At 41.5% G+C, this 22,656-nt stretch overlaps 1 protein-coding gene and 1 pseudogene across 1 annotated transcript; both read left to right on the top strand.

Moving 5' to 3' along the window:
- Window positions 1–232: 232 nt before the first annotated feature.
- On the top strand, window positions 233–9,638 carry LOC132633876 (uncharacterized). The gene is made up of 2 exons (XM_060350283.1): window positions 233–1,172; window positions 9,419–9,638. The coding sequence occupies exons 1-2, from the start codon at window positions 704–706 to the stop codon at window positions 9,529–9,531; spliced, it is 582 nt and encodes a 193-aa protein (XP_060206266.1). The 5' UTR covers window positions 233–703; the 3' UTR covers window positions 9,532–9,638.
- A 4,988-nt stretch (window positions 9,639–14,626) lies between these two features.
- On the top strand, window positions 14,627–14,743 carry LOC132634561 (5S ribosomal RNA; annotated as a pseudogene).
- Window positions 14,744–22,656: the final 7,913 nt, after the last annotated feature.

Genomic DNA, 22,656 nt, shown 5'->3' with positions numbered 1-22,656 from the left:
CTAGCCCCACTTAGGGTGACGACTCCACTTGCGTTGATTCCTTTGTGCTCGAACCTTGAGCGGTAATATCCCCTCCGTCGTAGTGTACATGTAAAGAAGTATTCGAAATGGTGAGAGTATGTTTGTTCTTAATGTTTAACTAATAAAAATAAAGAAAGATTCTTGATCAAAGTAAGCACATAAGGCTCTACCTACTTTCCTCTAACTTCTCTCTATTCAAACATATCCTGTTTCCACAATGAACCCCTTAGAATTAGATAACAATCGCACTCAAATAATCCCTCCAAAACCTCTAGATTTAAATCCAAGTGGTCCCTTTAATCCCTCAAATCTTTCTTACAAAAATACTTTGCTCAATACACTACAACTGAATGAAATCTCGGATACTGAAATGACCTGTTCCAATACCCAAGGTCCACCGCCTACACTATAACTGGATGCTTCTATTGCTTTAACCCCTTCATCTTCCCCAAATATCTCTCTATCAAAAGAAGATAAAATTCGTATGTATAACCCCTGGAAACACTCAGTCATCATCAAACTTTTGGGGAAAAGAATCCTTCACCAATATTTACGCACCAAACTTCGAAATCTTTGGAAACTCTCATAACCTTTTCCATCATAGATATGGGTTACTATATTGTCAAACTTGTCAAACTAGAAAATCAACAGAAGATCTTGCATCAAGGACCCTGGTTTATTAATGGACATTTCCTGTCGGTGCAATAATGGGTTCCAAATTTTGTGTCCAGTAAAGCTTCACCAACTATCTCTGCAGTTTGGGTGCGACTACCCCAATTGCCAACCAAATTCTATAATTGGAATTATACTAAAGAAAATTGAAAACTTCATTGGTAGATTATTGAAAATAGATGCCTGCATAAGTGCAACGTTACGAGGCCGATATGCAAGACTGTGTGTTGAAATTAATTTGGACCAACCGGTTATACCCTCCATCCAAATTGGCCCATATAACCAAGTGATCGAATATGAAGGTCAGGACCAGCTTTGTAAACAATGCGGAAATGTTGGTAAACATCAAACAATCTGTCCCTCCATCCACCACAACATAAAGATCCTCCATAACTCAAGGAACCAAGGGTCGACGAGATTGAAGAGCAGCAAGTACAGGAGTGGCACACAGTTACTTTCAATGAAGAAAGTGTCCACAGGTTAGCAAAATCTTGAGACTCAACCTTACGATCTTTATCAGGTATAAATGTCAAAATATTTGAAGCAAATTCAGGTAAGTATCTTAATACTCAAAAATTATTTTTTAAAACAAAAAATACTGTGTCCCAGGGTGACACGAATGGTGGCCAGGTCCAGATCCAGACTCCAAACAAATTTTCTACACTTCCTTCCTCTGAGGAAGAGTTATTAATCTTGGAAGACTTGTCTACCAAGTCTCAAAAGTCCGAGACTTGTCCCACCTCACCGATGGAGACCATGATAGTACTTCAAAATCCAAACTTCCTAGCTCAACTCATAACGGAGGGGATGAAACTAGCAATTGACAACTACTCAAATTATCTTTGGCTGCACAACATACTCAATCCAGTTGCCTCTGGGATGGCACAAGTACTGTTCCACACCATGCAACAACAATAGGGCCTTCCCCAACTGTCACGACCCGACTAGGGGCCGCGACGAGCACCCGGTGCTAGCCCACCTAGGCACCCCTTAACGTACTTTTACACTTACATTTAGGTGAGCCACATATTTAAACATACATTTCCATTCATCAATCATACTAGTCTCATTGGACAACAATACCTTTATATCATCACTGACATCTATGCCCATATCAATATACATAAGGCGACAAGGCTAACAAAATGAAGTCCAAAATATAGGCCGACAAGGCCAAACACATCTAACCATATACACATGTCTATGAGCCTCTAAGAAGAGTATGTCATAACATATAAGCGGGACAGGACCCCGCTATGCCCATAATTATGTACACAAAAGAATAAGTACCCAAAAGCTATAGCTCCGAATGAAGTCGAGCTCTGCTACGTAGTCTCTGAGAATGTAGCTATGGATCGAGTTTGTCTCCCTGTGCACCTGCGGGCATGACGTAGCGTCCACAAACAAAATGACGTCAGTACGAAGAATGTACTGAGTATGTAAAGCATGATCAACATCAATATAGAAGCATACTAAGCAATATGAGAAATAGCATAGGAGGGAAGATAACAGTATCAACGTCATAAGCACTTACTTGCTTGTCATAGGGACTTTCCATTTTCTAGCGCGTATTCGTGTACATACATCCATATTCGTATCCGTACTCATATCCGTATTCATTTACATTGCGTCCATAATCGTATTCATATACATAGTCTTATTCATATTCATATTCGTATCATGTTCGTATTCATACTCATATACATAATCATATCATATACATAGCATTTGCATAGCATACCCGACCATGAAGGATCGGTATTTTATACATACTTGGCCAACCAAGGCTCAAGGTTACACATATCTGGCCCTACCAAGGCTTCAGGGTTACATCTACCTGGCCCTACCAAGGCATCAGGGTTATCCGTACCATCTGCAGAGGTGTGCGCGCGTTACGTAAATAAATACATATCCTACTCGGCCTCATAACAATAGTCCTTATTCATTCACATTATCCACATTTCTCAATTCACTCTCAATCACCCATATTCATGGTCATAACACACGACTACGTTCATTCACATACATTGCCTATCCCGTGTTCTCAACATCATTTATAACACATTTATATCACAACACATTAAGAATCATGACTCAATTCAAGCTATTATTCAAAATGGCACTATTCCACTTTCATGACCCATTTTTCTATATCCTTCTACAATCCAAGTATTTCAACTCTCAAATACATTAAACAACATATAAATACCATAAATATTACCTTAGATGTTGTAGGAACAAGCCTTGGTTGGTAATACTTCACTGGAGCAAAAACCCTAGTTCATCTCAAATGAGATTTCTTGACTTGAATGATCTTTAATGGGTTTTCTTGCACTTGATTCACTTAGTTTATGTTGTTGATCACTAATACCTCTTGAATTCTTGTGGAATAAATGTAGAGAGATGTTTTATAGAGAAGGGGTGTGATATAGGAATGAAATGAAATAAATCTTGAATCCCTTATTTAATGAACAAAACTATCCCCGACCAGATATACCGACCAACATACGGTCTGTACATTTTATACGGGCCGTATGTTTGGTCCAGAGAAGTATGCCATTCTGGGCTGATTATACGGTCCCAACATACGGACCGTATAATTTATACGGCCAGTATGTTTGGCCGTACAATCCCAGTGATTCCGAGGCTCGTTTTCGTCGACTCGTTGATTTCCAATCCTTATGGAATCTTCTTAGCACTTGCTTAACACCTCAATGACAATCTAAGGGACGTTATCACTCTTCTCCAAGACATCATTAAATCCTCATTATCTCTTTACTCATAAATCCTTTCCGATACCTATCGTATGCCTTGCCTTCTCTTGGCTAACCTTCTCCCCCTTTCTCAAACACCTTTGAAATCTCAACTAGGGTCGTTGATTGTCATTTCTTACCTATTGAAATACCATATACTCGTACTCTTCACTAGTATATTCACTTGTGCATCAACGGAAAATTTTTTGAGGTGTAACATTCTTCCCCCCTCAAGAACATTCGTCCTCGAATGTTAAGCACTCGGGGATTCTACGAAAATTTCGCCAGAGTTTCCCCTATAATATGGCACTACCATCCTGTCACAACAACCCATAATAACAATGCCTCATAGGGCCAAAACATAATAGCGATGGAATTTGGCCACACACGACCCAAATGCATAAAAAGGAAAACATACCTTATGATCTTGATGTCTCATCTTGGCCCTCTTCCGGGGGTTGAAATAAGTGCGGGTACTTGGATCGCATAATTTCTTCCGCTTCCCATGTCATTTCTTCTCGTTTACTGCTTCTCCATAAAACCTTAACTGAGGCCACTTTTTTGTTTCTAAGCCTCCGTACTTGCCTATCTAGTATGGCAATGGGTATCTCTTCATAAGTCAACTTATTTGTCACTTTAACATCATTTATTGGCACGATCCTAGTAGGATCTCCAACACATTTTCGAAGCATCGAGACATGGAAAACTGGGTGAACTGACTCTAAATCAGGAGGTAGATCTAATTCATAGGCCACTTTTCCTACTTTGCGCACAATTTCATAAGGCCCAATGTACCGGGGACTAAGCTTCCCCTTTTTGCCAAATCTCATTACACCCTTCATTGGTGACACTTTCAAGAATACCAATCTTTCACTTGGAACTCTAAGTCCCTTCGACGATTATCCGTATAGGACTTTTGACAACTTTGAGCTGCCAATAACCGATCTTGTATGATTTTGACTTTCTCTATGGCTTGTTGGACCAAGTCTGGCCCTATCAACTTAGTCTCACCTACTTCGAACCACCCAATTGGGAATCTACACTTTCGAGCCTCATACGGTGCCATTTGAATGCTAGAATGATAACTATTGTTATAAGCAAATTCAATGAGTGGCAAGTGATCATCCCAATTACCTCCAAAATCTATCATACATGCCCGCAACATATCTTCAAGAGTCTGGATGGTACGCTCAGCTTGTCCATCAGTCTGCGGGTGGAATGACGTGCTAAGGCTCACTTGAGTCCCCAAACCCTCTTGGAAGGACTTCCAGAAATTAGCCGTAAATTGGGTTCCTCTGTCTGAGATAATAGATACTGGAACACCATGAAGTCGCACTATCTCTTTAACATAGAGCTTTGCATAGTCTTCTGCCACATACGTCGTTCTGACTAGTAAGAAATGAGATGACTTTGTGAGTCTATCCACAATCACCCATATAGAATCATACTTACGTCGAGAGCGGGGTAAGCCTGTAATGAAGTCCATGTTAATCACTTCCCACTTCCAAGTTGGGATTTCTATAGCTTGCAACAATCCGCCCAGCTTTTGGTGCTCGATTTTTACTTGTTGACAGTTGGGACATTGAGCTACAAATTCTGCTATATCCTTCTTCATCCCATTCCACCAATATATAGACTTAAGATCATGATACATTTTTGTCGCACCGGGGTGAACAGAATAATGGGAATAATGAGCTTCTCTCAATATCTGGTGGCGTAAACCTGCCACATCAGGAACGCATAATCTGCCTCGGCATCAGAGAACTCCGTCTCCTGAAAGCTCAAATGATGACTTCTCTTTCTAAGGGAGGGTATCTCTGTAATGCATTCGCATGGAATCTTCATATTGTCGCTCTTTCACTTCCGCTACTAGCGACGAGACTACTGAATTCTGAATGGTAATTACCCTGCTACCTGAGTCCACTACTCGAACTCCTAGGCTGGCTAACAGCTGGAGCTAACGAGTCATTTCTCTCTTCTCTTGTCGTACATCACATAAACTCCCCATCGATCTACGGCTAAGAGCATCAGCCACAACATTCGCTTTTCCGGGGTGATACAAGATATCAACATCATAATCCTTTAGCAGTTCCAACCATCGTCGTTACCGCAAATTCAACTCTTTCTGCTTGAAGATATACTGAAGACTCTTATGATCTGTATAAATATCCACATGGACACCATATAAATAATGTATCCATATCTTTAATGCATGAACCACTACGGCCAATTCTAGATCATGGGTTGGATAATTCTTCTCATGTTTCCGCAATTGCCTTGAAGCATACGCAATCACCTTACCATGTTGCATCAACACATAGCCTAGCCCAATGCCTAAAGCATCGCAATAAACAACATATCCTTCCAATTCCCTTGGAAGTGTCAAGACTGGTGCAGAGGTCAATCTATCTTTTAGCTCTTGGAAACTACGATCACAAGCATCTGTCCGTTGAAACTTTGTTGATTTATGGGTCAACTTTGTGAGTGGTGTAGAAATAGAAGAAAAACCTTCCACAAATCTCCTGTAATAACCTGCTAAGCCCAGAAAGCTACGAACCTCCGTAGGAGTTGTGGGCCTTGGCCAAGTCTTCACGGCCTCAATCTTTTGACTATCTACCCGAATACCATCGGCTGCAACAATATGCCCCAGAAATGTCACTGAGTTCAGCCAAAACTCACACTTAGAAAATTTTGCAAACAACTCTCGAGTTCGAAGAACTCTAAGGACAGTACGCAAATGATCCGCATGTTCTTCCTCGGATCTAGAGTACACCAAGATATCGTCGATGAATACAATCACAAAAAGATCTAGGAAGGGCCTGAACACATTGTTCATCAAATCCATAAATACTGCCGGTGCGTTAGTTAGCCCAAATGACATTACCCTGAACTCAAAATGGCCATATCTTGTTCTGAAGGCTGTCTTAGGGATATCTTTCTCCCTAACTCTCACTTGGTGATACCCGGACCTCAAATCTATCTTTGAAAACCATTTGGCACCTTGTAATTGATCAAATAAGTCATCAATCCTCGGGAGAGGATATTTGTTCTTAATCGTCACCTTATTCAATTGCCGATAGTCAATGCACATTCTCAAGGAGCCATCTTTCTTTCGGACGAACAATACGGGTGCTCCCCACGGGGATGAACTAGGCCTAATAAAGCCTTTCTCAAGCAAGTCCTTCAATTGCTCCTCCAACTCTTTCAATTCTGCGGGTGCCATTCTATTAGGAGGAATAGATATAGGCTTAGTGTCTGGCAACACATCAATAGCAAAATCAATCTCCCGCTCAGGAGGAAGGCCTGGAAGCTCTTTCGGGAACACATCTGGAAATTCATTTACTACAGGAACTGACTGAAGAGTTGGCGATTCAGCTTCTACATCTTGAACCCGAACTAGATGATAAATACAACCTTTCATGATCATTTTCCTTGCCTTTAGTTAGGAAATAAACCTATCTTTTGGTGACACAGTGTTCCCTTTTCATTCTAAAACTTGTTCTCCCGGCAATTGGAAACGAACCATTTTCATTCTACAATCAACATTGGCATAGCAAGAAGCCAACCAATCCATGCCCATAATAATATCAAAATCCACCATTTTTAACTCATGCAAGTCAATCATGGTACGACAATCACAAATCACAATTACATAATTTCTGTATACTCAGCTAACTATTACCGATTCACCAACGGGTGTAGACACCTCAAAAGGTTTGATCGACTCCGGTTCGACTTTAAATCAACCCGCAATATACGGAGTAACATATGTTAATATGGAGCCCGGATCAATCAAAGCATATACATCATGAGAGAATACCGATAATATACCTGTGACCACATCAGGAGAAGACTCAAGATCTTGGCGTCCATCCAAAGCATAAATACGGTGCTGAGGACCGCTAGAACTGGGAACTCTCCATCTGCCTCTACCATGGCCGACTGGCGCATGTGAACCTGGCCTCATAGGGCGTACAGACGCTGAAGATCCGGCTACCGACCCTGAAGGCTGGGTCCTACCTCTACCATGAACTGAGAGGCAATCATGCATAATATGGCCTGGTCGACCACATGAATAGCAAATAGCTAAACCCGATCGACATGGACCCCAATGTAACTTCCCACACTGGGAACATCGTGGTATGGGTGGCCTCGCCTGACTTGAATCACCCCTGAACTGAGACCTTGAAAATCTCTGACTCGGCCCGGAACGAGTGGATCTATCAAATCTCTGGCCTGAAAACCGTGGAGGTGCACTGGTCATAGAATTGCCTGAATGCCTAGAAAACTGCTGTCTGTGCCCGCCTCTAGACTCACTCATTGGACCGGAAGATCTGGCCCTTTTGCTATTTCCCCTATCATGCTCACGTTCACTCCTTTGCAGTTGTAGGTTTTCTTCTAAGTTTTGAGCATGGGCCTGAATGCGTGCAATATCTATATTGTCATGAAGGGACGCAGTCAAGCACCTATCCATCAAATGTGGCCCTAGGCCCTTCACAAATCGGTGCACTCGGTCACCCATATCCGCTACCATGGACGAAGCATACCTCGCCAATGAATTGAAGCGGAGACTATACTCTAAAGCACTCATGCTACCTTGCCACAAATTGAAGAATTTATCGGCTCTAGCTCGCCGAACTTCCGGAGGCATATAGTGTCGGAGGAAAGCATCAACAAATTCTTGCCATACCGGGGGAGGTGCATTGGCTCCCCGTGAAGCCATCCAAACTGTGTACCAATGGATTGAGACATCCTTCAATCTATATGACGCTAGCTCCACCAATTCGGTGTCCGAAGCATGTATCAACCGAAGCGTCCTCAACATACCATCAATAAAATTTTGAGGGTCCTCATCCGACTTTGACCCAAAGAATTTCAGAGGATTTAAGCTAATGAAGTCACGGGCCCTTGCACTAACAGCCCTATCACCTTGCCCTGCACTTTGCCGCTGAGTCTGGGCAGCAACCAATAGAGTAAGAAAATGTATGGCCTCTTTTACATCTTGGCCTGAAGTATCCGGTGGAGGAGCCGGAGGTGCTGGTGCTGGGGCTAAGGCTCCCTCATGCTCCTCTAATATAGGTACTAAACGGGAGGACTGAGATTGAGCCGCACTCTGGGACTCACCTTCCTCTACTACCGGTGGCGGTGCTCTTTCAGCCCGCTTTTCTGCCACCGTCTTACCCTTTTGGGCTGCTGTAGCCTTTCTCTTTACAGGCATTTCTGAAATACACAGCACACGGTTAAGGAACAAGAAGTTCTTATATCATAGCTCTATCGCATGATTCTTATGAAGAAAGAAGGTCATTTATTCCTAAAATGCCCGCAGCTTCTTGTTTATAAGTGTGGCGCGCAACACATCCATAATCAAGACTTTACTAGACATGGCTCGTAGACACACCCTAGGACTGAACTGCTCTGATACCACTTTTTTCACGACCCGACTAGGGGCTGCGACGAGCACCCGGTGCTAGCCCACCCGGGCACCCCTTAACATACTTTTACACTTACATCTAGGTGAGCCACATATTTAAACATACATTTCCATTCATCAATCATACTAGTCTCATTGGACAACAATACCTTTATATCATCACTGACATCTATGAACAAGGCTAAAAAAATGAAGTCCAAAATATAGGCCGACAAGGCCAAACACATCTAACCTTATACACATGTCTACGAGCCTCTAAGGAGAGTATGTCATAACATATAGGCAGGACAGGACCCCAATATGCCCATAATTATGTACACAAAAGAATAAGTACCCAAAAGCTATAGCTCTGAATGAAGTGGAGCTCTGCTATGTAGTCTCTGAGAATGTATGATTCCACCGCAAGAGGCAAGCAGTTACAATTATGCTTTCTTCTTATGTCTTCTATATTTCCTTATTATGTTGTTATATATGCCTTACATACTCAATACTTTGATCGTACTGACATCCTTTCTTGTGGATGCTGCGTTCATGCCCGCAGGTTCAGATAGCCAGCCGAGTGAGCCGGACCCATACGACCTCTTTCCAGTTCCAGCCAGCAAGCTCCGTTTGGACCGGAGCTACAGCCCTTTGGTATGCTATTTTGATATGTAAATATATGGGTATGAAATGACTTGTCCTGTCTCTTCTACAGTTATACTCCATAGAGGTCTATAGATAGTTGTGTACAGTAGGAATGCCGTGTAGTCCTGTTAGCCATTATTTTATGTACAGTACGTGTAGTGGCCAAGTCGGCCCCTGTTGTCGTCTCTTGTATGTATGCCTGTGAATACGTATCTACATGCATGATTTATAAGCTTTGTGGTAGAGCTCATTATACGAACGCTATAGCGGACAGTATCGCTTAGACATTAGTTAAAGTTGGGCCACTAGGTTATCTAGTATAGAGCAGATACGAGTTAGGAGTGATCGATCAGTAGTGGTCGGGTACTCGTCACGGCTCATCGGTTTGGGTCTTGACAAAAGTGGTATTAGAGCAGTTCGTTCTAGAGATTATCTACAGACCGTGTCCGGCAGAGTCTTGTTTATGGGCATGAAGCAGGCCACACTTCTAAACAGGAGGCTGCAAGATATTTTGGAATCACTGACATTTCCTTCTATCTTAGATCGTGCGATAGAGCCAGAGTCTAGGAAAGATTATTTCTGACCATCTTTTCTTGTAGATAAGCACAGATCTATAGAGATGAAGAGATCAGCCTCAGACAGTGGGGATGCTAAGAAGACCCCTAGAGTAGATTCAGGACCACAGGCTTTGGGACCGGGCATAAGGAGCATCAGCTATTCCATTGAGACCGACCCCTCTGAGGACCCTGCGATAATTCCCCAGAATTTCTGACTTCTAGAGAGAAGGATCCATCGAACGACAGTTATGACACGGACCTATCTGAGGGTTCGTGTGGGACACCGGAGGAGGAGATTCTCGAGGCCGTACTAGCTGCTTCTATGGTAGAGCACTACGTCAGAGCAGCTACCCCGATGAGTGTTACTGATTACTCTATCCCTCTATCCTGGCCATCAGTACACCAGGAGCTACCGGATTATCCGTATCCTTCTGATTCGGATGGGGGAGATGACGAAGGCAAGACTAGTAGACGGTGGGAAGACAATGATAAAGAGCACACTTCACTCTATAGCCCACCAGATCAGGCTACAGACCGATCGGCTACAGGTACATGAGTCTTTTATTGAAATTTCCTATGTGTGCGCATTTACTGTAGATTATTACAGTTACACCCCGGAAAATTTCGCGTTACCAAGACTGTAGACGGCTTAGTATGAGCTCAAGGAAGAGTAAAGTTATACTAGGATTAAGGATGAACATTATATTATATGAGTGTAATAATATATATATATATATATATATATATATATATATATATATATATATATATATATATGACATTTGGAGACCGTATGGTGTAAATCAGTTAATACATTACTTGATGAATAGCCCTCGTAACTGTAATTTAAGGTGGGGCCCACATGCCGGAGTTTTATAAAGGACATATGAAAAGTTATATGAGTAGTACATGGGAAGTTGAGAAAGTCCTAAGAAGGTCGCTTAAGCCAAATATGGGCACAAGCCCTCCAAAAGGATGATTTAAAGATACGTTTTCGGACGATCTAACTTAAAGAGGCCAAAGCGCCATTATAAGTTTGGAATATGAACAAACACCAAAAATGAAAGTTGTAGATAATTGAAATAGCTTTCCAACCATAGGTTGTGGGCCCTCATACGATATCGAGATCAAACGTTATGAGCATTTGAAGATAGATTGTCCGAGCAGAGGAATTTGCTCTGCGCGAACGCGCCCCAAGGTGGCGCAATCGCGCTGAGCAAATTTTAAGTCGGTCCAGCCAGATCCTGGACCGTTATAAAAAAGGGCCTACCCCTTATTTCTTCAGAAAAAACACCCCAAACACTCTCTAATAATCCAGAAGTTTCCCCCAAATTCCAAACACTAAATTTTAACCCTAAACCAGGTATAATTCCCAAATTTCGATCCAGATAGCGTGCAGTTGCGATTACAAAATCGTATAACAACGTGTTTGGCTTAGTTCAAGGTGGAAAAAAGTGGAGATATAGCAATATTATCGGGAGAAAGGTATGAATCTCTTATTATTAATGTTTATCTTGGTTTATTTACGGAGATAGAACTATTAAATTGCCGTATCATAATTTTGTTGGTGGAAATATGGGATAAACACCATATGGGATGTTTATGGAGTATTTTGGTACTGAGAATATTATGGTTGATATTGGTATTGTTGTTGTTGTTGTTGTTGGTTGTTGAATTGAGATTCCGGGCTAGGCATATAAACAGGGGAGATGCTGCCTGATTTTTGGCAGAATATAGAATATTTTAATTTGAATGCTTAGCTCAAGTATGCGACAATGGGTCTAACGATAGTGTGAATCCTATCGAATGTAGATTTACGAGCTCGAACGGATAAGCGTAGCTAATAGGAGGTCGAATAGGTATGTGAGGCTAGTCCCCTTTCTTTCAAAGGCATGATTCCTAAGTTATGATTCCATATATGATTTCATCCCCTTCTTACATCCAAAAGTTAGACGTTCATGATTCTTAATAAGTTTCTTATGATACCAAAGAAGAGATATTTTCTTTGATGATTATGATGATGATGATGATTTCATGTTTAAAGGTTCCAAACTTATGGTTTCAATATGAATAAGAGAATGTTGAGCTATTTCTTGATTTTCTCAATTTTATTCATGGATGATGACTCCATTTCTAAAGATTCCAAAGTGTATGAATTGACGTTTTATGAGATTTATGATCATATTCTATGTTTTCCGTTGATGTTATTCTTCATTGATAGTGTCATCTCATAATGCTAGTTCCTTCAAGGTGAGACACGACGATCATGATTATTCGATAATACAATCGGAGGTTACCGACCTTACGTCACTCCAATAGAGTCATAGCTTTTCATTGGGATCTTATGCATGCTTATGTGAGGAAGATTACACAGCGCCTATACGGCCGGCAGCACCACTACGGTGGGCGTAGTGGGCGGCTTATGGATGATTACACCGTGCCTATATGGTCGGGCAGCACCACTACGGTGGGCATAGTGGGCAGCTTATAGATAATGATGATAACACTGTGTCTATATGGCACGGGCAGCACCACTACTGGGCGGCGTGAGATGATTACCTCGGACGCGGGCTAATGATGTTATTGTTTCAGACAGTTTATGTATGTATGTGTGATATGTTCTAAAGGTAAAAGTGAGCATGCATGACTCCGCCTCAAGAGGTAAGCAGTTATAATTATCCTTTCTCCTTATGCTTTCTATACTTCCTTATTATGTTATCATATATGCCTTACATACTTAGTACATTGTTTGTACTGACGTCCTTTCTTTTATGGACGCTGTGTTCATGCCCACAGGTAGACAAAGAGATTGCCCGGACACCTAAGAGACTTACCAGCAGCTGTACAGGAGCACTCCATTACTCCGGACTTGCCGCGCATCGGTATATTTTTTCTGTGTACACATTTGGGCATGACGGGGTCCTATCCTGTCCTTCTGATCTCAGTACTCTAGTAGAGGCTCGTAGATGCTTATGTGTGGGTAATAGATGTTATGAGACTTCTTTAGCCTATACCTTGTATATCATTTTGTAGCCTTATGGGCCTATGTATGCACACATGTTTTGAGAGATATTTTTAGATTATTTCATGATAAGTCTGGTGTCGAGAATGGTGTATGTTCAGGATGAGTATGATAGACAACATGATAAGTGGTGCTTGGTAGTCAGCTCCAGGTACCCGTCATGGCACACTAGTTGGGTCGTGAGAAAAGTGGTATCAGAGCAGTTCCGTCCTAGGGTGTGTCTACGAGCCGTGTCCAGTAGAGTCTTGTTTATGGGTGTGAAACGCGCCACACTTATAAACAAGAGGCTGCAGGGCATTTAGGAATGATGACCGTATTTCTTCTTCATAGATCGTGCGATGGAGCTATAATATAAGAATTCCCTTTTCCCTAACCGTGCATTATGTTTTCGGCAAAGTTGATGAAAGAAAAACCTACAGCAGCTTAGAAGGGCAAGATAGTGGTCGACGAAAGGACTGAATGGGAGCTGCCTACGGATATAGAGGAGGACGAGCCCTAGAGTAAGGCCCTATTTTGGTTCACTCATATTTCGCCCACTCTAGAGGAGCAAAGGGGGGTCTCAATCTCAGCTCCAGCACCCCCAGTTCCTCCACCAGATGCCTCAAGCCAGGAGATATGGCAGGCCATCCTTTTGCTGACCCAATTAGTAGCCGCTTAAGCTCAGCGGCAGGACGCAGGCTATGGTAACCAGAGTTGGAGGAAAAGGGTCAGGTCTTCAGGGTTTGACCATGAGTTTAGGGGTGCTCCGAGGCAGCAATCCTCTAGGCACTCAGCTCGTTCAACAGCTAGTGCGCCACCGCAACTTTCTGGACCCAGGTTTGATAGATCTGCTTGCTTAGGGCCAGTTTAGAGTTTTAGAGTTCCAAATTCCCAGAACAGGGGTGATTCAAGCCAGACAAAATTACTTGTACCATGATGTACTCGGTGTGGTAAATTACATTTTGGACCATGCTGCTTGGGTTTGAATGTTTGTTATGCTTGCGCTCGGCCAGGCCATTTCAGGCGCGACTGTCCATGGATACGTGGTACGGATAAGGTTCGGCCTACGGGATTGGCAGCTGGCTCTTCATCATCGGTACGCCCTCTGAGGCAAAGATCGTAGTTATTAGCAGGCTGTGATAGGGACCGAGGAGGATTTATCGGAGGACACTTCACTCTATAGCCCTCCAGACCAAGCTCCAAGTAGGTCGACTACAAGTATATGAATTTTTGTTGAAGTTGCCTATGTGTGTGCAACTACCGCAAGTTATTGCTTAATAGCGATGAGCGGGAATTCTAAAAGGGACCCAAAACCAAAGTATTTATTAGTAGCTATGATTTAGATGTTTTCATCACCATCAGGAATTTGGAAATTAAGAATGAAAGGTAGTTATGTATGCGGATTGGTGGTTATTATTGAGAGTTCTAAAGGTTAAAATAGCATTAATTTAGCTAAAAGAGTAAGGGGTTCTTTTAACCTGAAAGAAGAGGCATCACAGAATTCTATTGGGACCCATTAGGATTTCAACTAGTTTTAGATCATATGATAAAGGTCACGCAGCAGGGTGGATGCGATCGTACCAGCACTAATGCACCGGATCCCATCAGGACTCCGAAGTTAAGCTTGCTTGGGCGTGAGTTGTACTAGGATGGGTGACCCCCTGGAAAGTGTACTAAGAGTCCTACAAGTTTGGACATAAGAGAAGGATGAGGGAATAGAATAGCTTGAGGGGAATTAGAAGCATGTGAAACTCACGGTTGGAAACTCCAGATGATTGGGAGAGATAAGATGGACCAGCTTGGCAAAGAGAGAAAGGACACATCATAGCTACAAAACTAGGACAAGTTTAAAATTGTATTGGGGATATTTTGTAAGTAAGGTGTTAGGAGAGGTATATACGATATGTTATGTGTGGTCAATCAGTATGTGTGGCCGGTAGTCGATATTGTGATACATTAAAGATACTAACTGAACAAGGTGCTGAAGTTTAAGTTGTAAGTGCTACAGGACAAGTTAATGTGATTTTCTTTAAAGGGTTAGAGATGGATCGTCCTAATGTAATAACACTAAGGAAAAGTAGGGAGTGAGTAAGTAACGAGGGAAAGTAGAGCTTCCAAGAGAGCTTAGCACGACAGTCGAGGTAAATGATTATTTGGACAAAATTTGCAAGAAGGCACGTGAAAGGAATAGAGTATGGTAGCACGGACAGAGGATGAATGTGCAGGATTAGAAGAACAGATGTTGATCAATGGGACTGAAGGGAAGTAACCACGAATAGGAAGGGGAAATGAGAAAGAATAAGCAGGTTTTGCAACCATGTTAAAGGATTTCTAGCTCTTAAGAGGCAATCGAAGAGATAAATGCATGTTGTGCTGACACAATCACCTTGAACGTGGAAAAGCCCTCCAAACAGATGATTTGGAAATAGAACGGGTTTACAATTTGGGAAGGATATTCTATTAACTTCAGAGTTAACGCAAAAACATGGTGAGTGGAGCAGATTATTAGGGGTAGAGTAATTAAAAATCCTTAATGACGAAAGCAAGAAGATACTCTAATGGTTTGGCTGAGGGGAACCGATCAATCATCATGGATGAGAAAGAGGATGATGAGTTGAGAAAGATGATTAGGAGATCAGTAACATAGAAGAAGAACTTCTATAAAGAATGTAGAGATTCGATCATAGAGGAAATAGAATGATACACAGGGAACATGTATGGATGATAAACCGGCCGTAGTGTTAGAAAGAAAGATAAATGATCGATAAATGAAGAAGGAAGAGCATATAAGTTGTAAGGATTTCGTCATAAGAATAAGAAGTAGCAGAACACCAGAAGAACTATGACGCGCAGCTGTGATGCAAATAAGTAGTTAAGGAGAATTACGGATAAGTGAGCTAAGCAAATGAAAGGACTAGTAGTAGAAATGGAAGGGTATGGAATATTGGCTCTTAATGGTGTAGTACAGATGTAAATTCGAACAGGAAACTCGGAGCAAGAAGAATTTTAGAGATGTTATAAATAAAGTGGAAGAAAGATGAGGGGTAAAAGAGTAAGGTATAATCAAACACTTCGTAAAGGACGTAGTGAATCCCGATGTCCCCATTAGCTCATCGGTCCAGGAAATTATTAATCATAAAAGACAGAGATATGGAAAGACAGTAAATAAGGCATCAGAATTTGACCTGGCCCTTATAAGTATTTCGATTGAATACAAGACCATAATTAGCAAGAAGATAGATAAGTCAAACTATACGATGAAGGAACTCCGGCCTTAAGAAGATCCTGAAGAGCAGTAGATAATTATCGAAGATGATGGATACTCGAAGGCTATTGGCATATAAGGACCTCCTTAAAAAGGGGGGAGGAGCATGTTAGACTTGAAAGGAATTATGACGTTCTCAAGCTCCAGAAAAAGAAATGTATTAGTTCGAGACCAAGGCTCGAGGCGTATTATTATATCAAGAAGGTATCGGAAGAAAGTATGAAAAACAGCTCAAGAGAACGCTTCACGCTGACATGAGCTACGACATTTCTAGACTGTGGTTTGAATCCCTCGTATGGGTGAAATTTGCGTCGTACCTAATTATGCAGCAACATATCCTAAAGGAAGTCTCCAAGCTAAGCTCACAGAGAATAGTGGAAAGGATAATGAGCCCAAAGAACACCTTGGGTTATAACAAAAAGGAAAATTTTGATACGAAAAGGAGTGAAAAGTGTAGCAAAGAGACAGCGGTTGGCAGTCTGGCAATCCCCAAAGAGAGGAAGAATGATGTTCCCAGGAATGGAGAGAGATCAGTACCGCCGGTTATAAGAATAATACTGAATATGAGAACCTATGCTATGGCATAATATGAACCATCAGCGTGAGATTATGCCTAATTAAAATAGTCCAAAGGCAACACTGGCAAGCCAACGGGGGATAACAACTAATTAAGTGATCACCGACACAAGGGAATCAAAGATACGTGTAATTATGTTGGAAGGAAGATGTGGTAAAGTGTGAAATTTCCATAGCCCTATCATCACAAGTCACATCGCAAGACTTGAAGAAAAGAAACTAAAGAAAAAGTTTTGGCAGGAGCCCAAAAATATTGTGAGCTATCAAATTAGTTTGACTCGGATTATGAGTTTGCCATAAGTGTAATTGTACTACGAAGGATAAAATGGTGAGGAAACATTATGTATATACGCATTGAAAAGATTATAGAAAGGATATTAGTATATGCTATTACACCCCATAAGAGTCCATGCTACTTGACTCAAGAAAAGAATAAATGAGTTAAGAAAGTTCAAGGAAAGTTAATCGAGTTAGTAAGAATATCGGGATAAGGAGTTATCCCGATATTCGACGAAATACCAATCGCAAAGGCCTAAAATGAATTTCATCGAGTCTAGTTTCCAACGCAACAAACTGCTTGTCAAAATGATATCGGGATAAGGAGTTATGGACGATGCAAGTTGGGCTGGTGGGGCAGCAAGTTGAGACCCGACCCAAACATTTATATTTCGGCCTGTGAGGCCCATTAAAATTATTATATAAGTCACCACTTTGTCCTATATCACTTCACACGACCTAAAACAGATCCAAGAACCCTTATGCTCTCTCCCAAACCCTTTTCTAATTGAGCCATCATATAAACTAAATCCTAGCCCCTTGATATGAGATTAGTTAAAGAGAAGTTGTAGCCTATGTTCTCTTTGTGTTGTTAAGCAAGCAGCTGGAAAGAGGAACTAGATTCTTGAAGATTCTGATTGTTAAAGGTGAGTTCGACCTCCTATTCATGTTATTAAGTTGGTTTAAAGGTTTAACATGGTTTATACGTGAAGGAAACGTTGATACACGAGCGATATACGGACTTAGATGTTATTGTAAGTTGGGGGCTATTTTGTGATGATATTTTGGGGCTGTTTGGTATGATTTTCGTAGCTGTTTTGTGATGATATTTTGGGGCTGTTTGGTATGATTTTTGTGGCTGTTTTGTGATGATATTTTGGGTCTGTTTGGTATGATTTTTGTGGCTGTTTTGTGATGATATTTTGAGGCTGTTTGGTATGATTTTCATGGCTGTGTGTGTTGTTGATATTGTTGTGATTATTTTGGGTTGTTGGTGAGTTGGGATGGAGTAAGAAAAATAAGGGAAATGTTGCCGGATTTTCGTTAGATTGTTTGTTAGCTTACAATGAGTAGTAAAGAATGACTTTCATCTAATTGTGGCGTAATTATTGCCTTGCTATAGATTACAAACTTGGGCAGTAGCTTTTGGACGAATAGACGCACTTCAAGGTATGTTAAGGCTATCCCTTTCTTCCATTTTGGTATGATCCTTATCATATGAACGAACACAGTGAGCAAGCGAGTTCCAAAGACTCTATTCTTAGATAGCGTAGAGATATTTGTATCCTTGGCCTCCTATGTTTTATGTCCATAACTCAGAGACTTATCATATTAGCTTCTTATGTCACCAGAGGAGTTCAGGGTATCCTTTTCAGAGTTATACATGCATTTATATATGTTATATTATATATGGATCGGGTCCTACGTTTCTCAGCACTATTATATTATATAGGGATCGGGCCGTACGTTCCTCGGCACTATTATATTATATATGGATCGGGTCATACGTTCCTCAGCACTATTATATTATATATGGATTGGGTCGTACGTTCATGGGCACTATTATATTATATATGGATCGGGTTGTACGTTCCACAACACTATCAGGTATATTATAATCTATGCCTGTCATATGCCATAGAGTCAATTTCAGTCATATAAAGTTACGCACATATTTTCAGATGTTAGCCACAGATGCATTCAATTATTGAGATTGGTTTTCATGACTCATCTGTACGTGATGTTCTTATGATTTACATATTCAGTACATTTTCCATACGTACCCCCTTTCTTCGGGGGCTACGTTTCATGCCTGCAGGTACAGACACTCAGTTTGGTTATCCTCCAGCCTAGGACTTCTGCTCAGCTGCTTGGAGAGCTCCATTGTTCCGGAGCTTAAGTCGTTTTGGTACAAATCCTTTGATATAGACTTATGCATATCCAGGGGTACGGCGGGGCCCTGTCCCGTCATATTCTACTGTTATACTCCTAGAGGTCTGTAGACATGTGTGGGTTGTATATATGTTTTGGTCAGCTATATCGACGTATTTCATTTAGGATATCCTCGTATATAGTGGCAGCCTTGTCGGCTTGCATATTTTGTTATATTTTGGTTAGTTGTGACTCCTCAGGAGACAGGTTCATTCTCCTATATGACACTATGAGTCTACAGTATGCTTTTACAAATTTTCATATTGTCCTTAGTTTCAGTCTAATTATATCTAGTAGGTTCGTATACGAGTGTCCAGCTCGGGCACTGGTCATGGCCCATCGGTTTGGGTCGTGACAGAAGTGGTATTAGAGCAGTTCATCCTCGGAGTGTCTACAGACCATGTCTAGTAGAGTCTTGTTTATCAGTGTGTTGTGCACCACATCTATAAACAGGTAGCTACAGGACATTTAGGATGTTATCTTTCCTTCTTACTCTAGATCGTGCGATAGAGCTATGTTATCAGGATAATCCCTCTCTAAAGAATTATTATGTTTCAGCTATGCCTCCAAAGAAAGCGACAGTTGCCCAGAAGGGCAAATCGGTAGTAGGAGATACTAGTCAGACCCGGAGGGTTACTAGGGCCCGTGCCCAGGCTATGCATGATAGAACCATTTGAGGTAGCTACACCTGTAGGAGATTCTGTCATAGCTAAGCAAGTATATAGGAATTGTTCGGTGGTTATATATAGTCGTCATACCATAACAGATCTGATAGAGTTAGACATAACTGAGTTTGATATTATTATGGGTATGGACTGGTTGGCTCCTTGTTATGCTAATGTTGATTGTAGAGAAAAAATAGTTTGATTTCAGTTTCCAGGGGAGCCGATTATAGAGTGGAGAGGGAATACAGCATCGCTGAGGGGTAAGTTTATTTCATACCTCAAGGCAAGGAAAATGGTAAACAAAGGCCATATTTATCATCTAGTCCGAGTGCATGATATGAAAGCAGAGGTATCAGCTCTTCAGTCAGTCCCGGTAGCTAATGAATTCCCAGATGTATTCCTAGATTAACTTCCAGGTCTTTCTCCTAAACGGGAGATGGAGTTCACTATAGATGTATTGCTAGATACTCAGCCTATATCTATTCCTCCTTATAGAATGGCGCCTACAGAGCTGAAGGAATTAAAGGAGCAACTGAGAGACTTGTTAGAAAAAGGCTTCATCAGGCCTAGTACATCACCCTGAGGAGCACCGGTACTATTTGTGAGAAAGAAAGATGAGTCGCTGCAGATGTGTATTGATTATAGGCAGCTGAATAAAGTAACAATAAAGAACAGGTATCCCCTACCCAGGATTGACGATCTATTTGACCAGTTGCAGGGTGCTAAGTGTTTTTTCAAAGATAGACTTGCGGTCAGGTTATCATCAGGTGCGGGTAAAGGAGGCAGATATTTCGAAGACGGCATTCAGGACCCGATACGGGCATTATGAATTTGGAGTGATGTCTTTTGGGCTGACCAATGCTCCAGCAGTATTTATGGATTTGATGAACCGGGTATTCAAACAATTCCTAGATACGTTCGTTATTGTAATTATTAATGATATTCTGGTTTATTCATGTTCAGAAGAGGAGCATGCAGACCAATTGAGGACGACACTTAGGGTACTCCTATACCAGAAGTTGTATGCTAAGTTTTCTAAGTGCGAATTCTAGTTGACTTCAGTAGCATTCTTGGGACATATTATTGGAGCTGATGGTATTCGGGTAGATACGCAGAAGATTGAGGCGGTAAAGACTTGGCCCAAACCTACGATACCTACTGAGGTACGCAGTTTTCTAGGGCTAGTAGGTTATTACTGGAGATTCGTTGAAATGTTTGCCTCGATTTCAGTGCCTTTAACAAGGCTAACTCAGAAGGCAGCTAAATTCCAGTGGACAGATGCTTGTGAGCAAAGCTTTCAGTTGCTGAAAGACAAGTTGACGACGGCTCCAGTTCTAACTCTTCCTGAGGGACCAGAGGGCTATGTTATTTATTGTGATGGTTCAGGTGTTAGACTAGGTTGTGTATTGATGCAGCATGGCCGGGTTATAGCCTATGCCTTCCTACAGCTCAAAAAGCACGAGAAGAATTATCCTACTCATGATCTGGAGTTAGCAGCAGTGATTCATGCCTTGAAGATATGGAGGCATTATTTATATGGTGTTCATGTTAATATTTATACGGATCATAAGAGTCTCCAATATATCTTTAAGCAGAAAGAGTTGAATTTATGACAGAGGTGATGGCTAGAGTTACTAAAGGATTATGATATTGATATTCTATACCATCCAGGGAAAGCAAATGTTATAGCAGATTCTCTCAGCCATAAATCTATGGGTAGCTTGACAGACGTGCAGCCAGAAAGGAAGGAAATGGATCGTGAGATTTATCAGCTAGCTAGCCTTGGAGTCCGTTTGGCTAATTCTGGAGATAGTGGAGTTTCTATTCGAGAAGTTGCTGATTCCTCTATCATAGAAGAGGTAAAGAGACACCAGTACGAGGACCCTGTTCTGGCACAGTATAGATATACATCTCTTCAAAAGGAAAAGACCCCATTCAAGGTTACACCTGACGGAGTGCTACAGTATGGAGGCAGATTGTGTGTACCTGATGTTGTAGGGCTACGACGACAGGTTATGGGAGAGGCACACTCTGCTCGTTATTCTGTTCATCCAGGGTCAACGAAGATGTATCATGACCTCAGATGCTTATATTGATGGGATGGCATGAAAAGGGACATAGCGAAGTTTGTTGCTTAGTGCCTAAATTATCAACAGGTTAAGGTCGAGCATCAGAAGCCTAGTGGATTATTGCAGGGGATAGAGATCCCAACTTGGAAATGGGAAGTGATTAATATGGACTTCATTACAGGCTTACCTCGTACTCAACGGAAGTATGACTCTATATGGGTTATAATGGATAGGCTAACAAAATCAGCCCATTTTCTTCCAGTCAGGACTACTTATTCAGCTTAAGACTATGCGAGGTTATACATCAAGGAGATAGTGAGACTTCATGGGGTTCCCACATCTATTATATCGGATAGAGGAGCTCAATTTACAGCTAACTTCTAGAGATCGTTCCAGAAGGGATTGGAGACACAGGTGAGTCCCAGTACAACATTTCACCCTCAGACTGATGGACAGGCTAAGCATACTATTCAGACGCTAGAAGATATGTTGCGAGCCTGTATTATTGACTTCAGAGGTAGCTGGGATGATCATTTGCCACTTATTGAGTTTTCTTATAATAATAGCTACCATTCTAGTATTCAGATGGCACCGTACGAGGCCTTATATGGGAGGAAGTATAGGTCACCTATCGATTGGTTCGATGTTGGTGAGACTAAGTTGATAGGCCCAGACATGATTCAGCAAGTTGTTGATAAGGTAAAGCTTATTCAGGAGAGATTATTGGCAGCCTAGAGTCGATAGAAGTCATAAGCAGATAATCGACGTCGAGACTTAGAGTTTCAGATTAGTGACTGGGTATTTCTAAAGGTAT

Source organism: Lycium barbarum, chromosome 3 (assembly GCF_019175385.1).
Source record: "Lycium barbarum isolate Lr01 chromosome 3, ASM1917538v2, whole genome shotgun sequence".
Taxonomy (NCBI): domain Eukaryota; kingdom Viridiplantae; phylum Streptophyta; class Magnoliopsida; order Solanales; family Solanaceae; genus Lycium; species Lycium barbarum.
The sequence above is the reverse complement of the archived record's forward strand: the minus strand, read 5'-3'. Positions and strand labels throughout refer to the sequence as shown.

Bases quoted from the DNA above. Each gene is read 5' to 3' on its own strand.
- LOC132633876 (XM_060350283.1), top strand. From the start codon at position 704: ATGGACATTTCCTGTCGGTGCAATAATGGGTTCCAAATTTTGTGTCCA. The intron at 1,173-9,418 runs GTTAGCAAAATC...TCATGCCCGCAG, and splicing joins AATGAAGAAAGTGTCCACAG to GTTCAGATAGCCAGCCGAGT.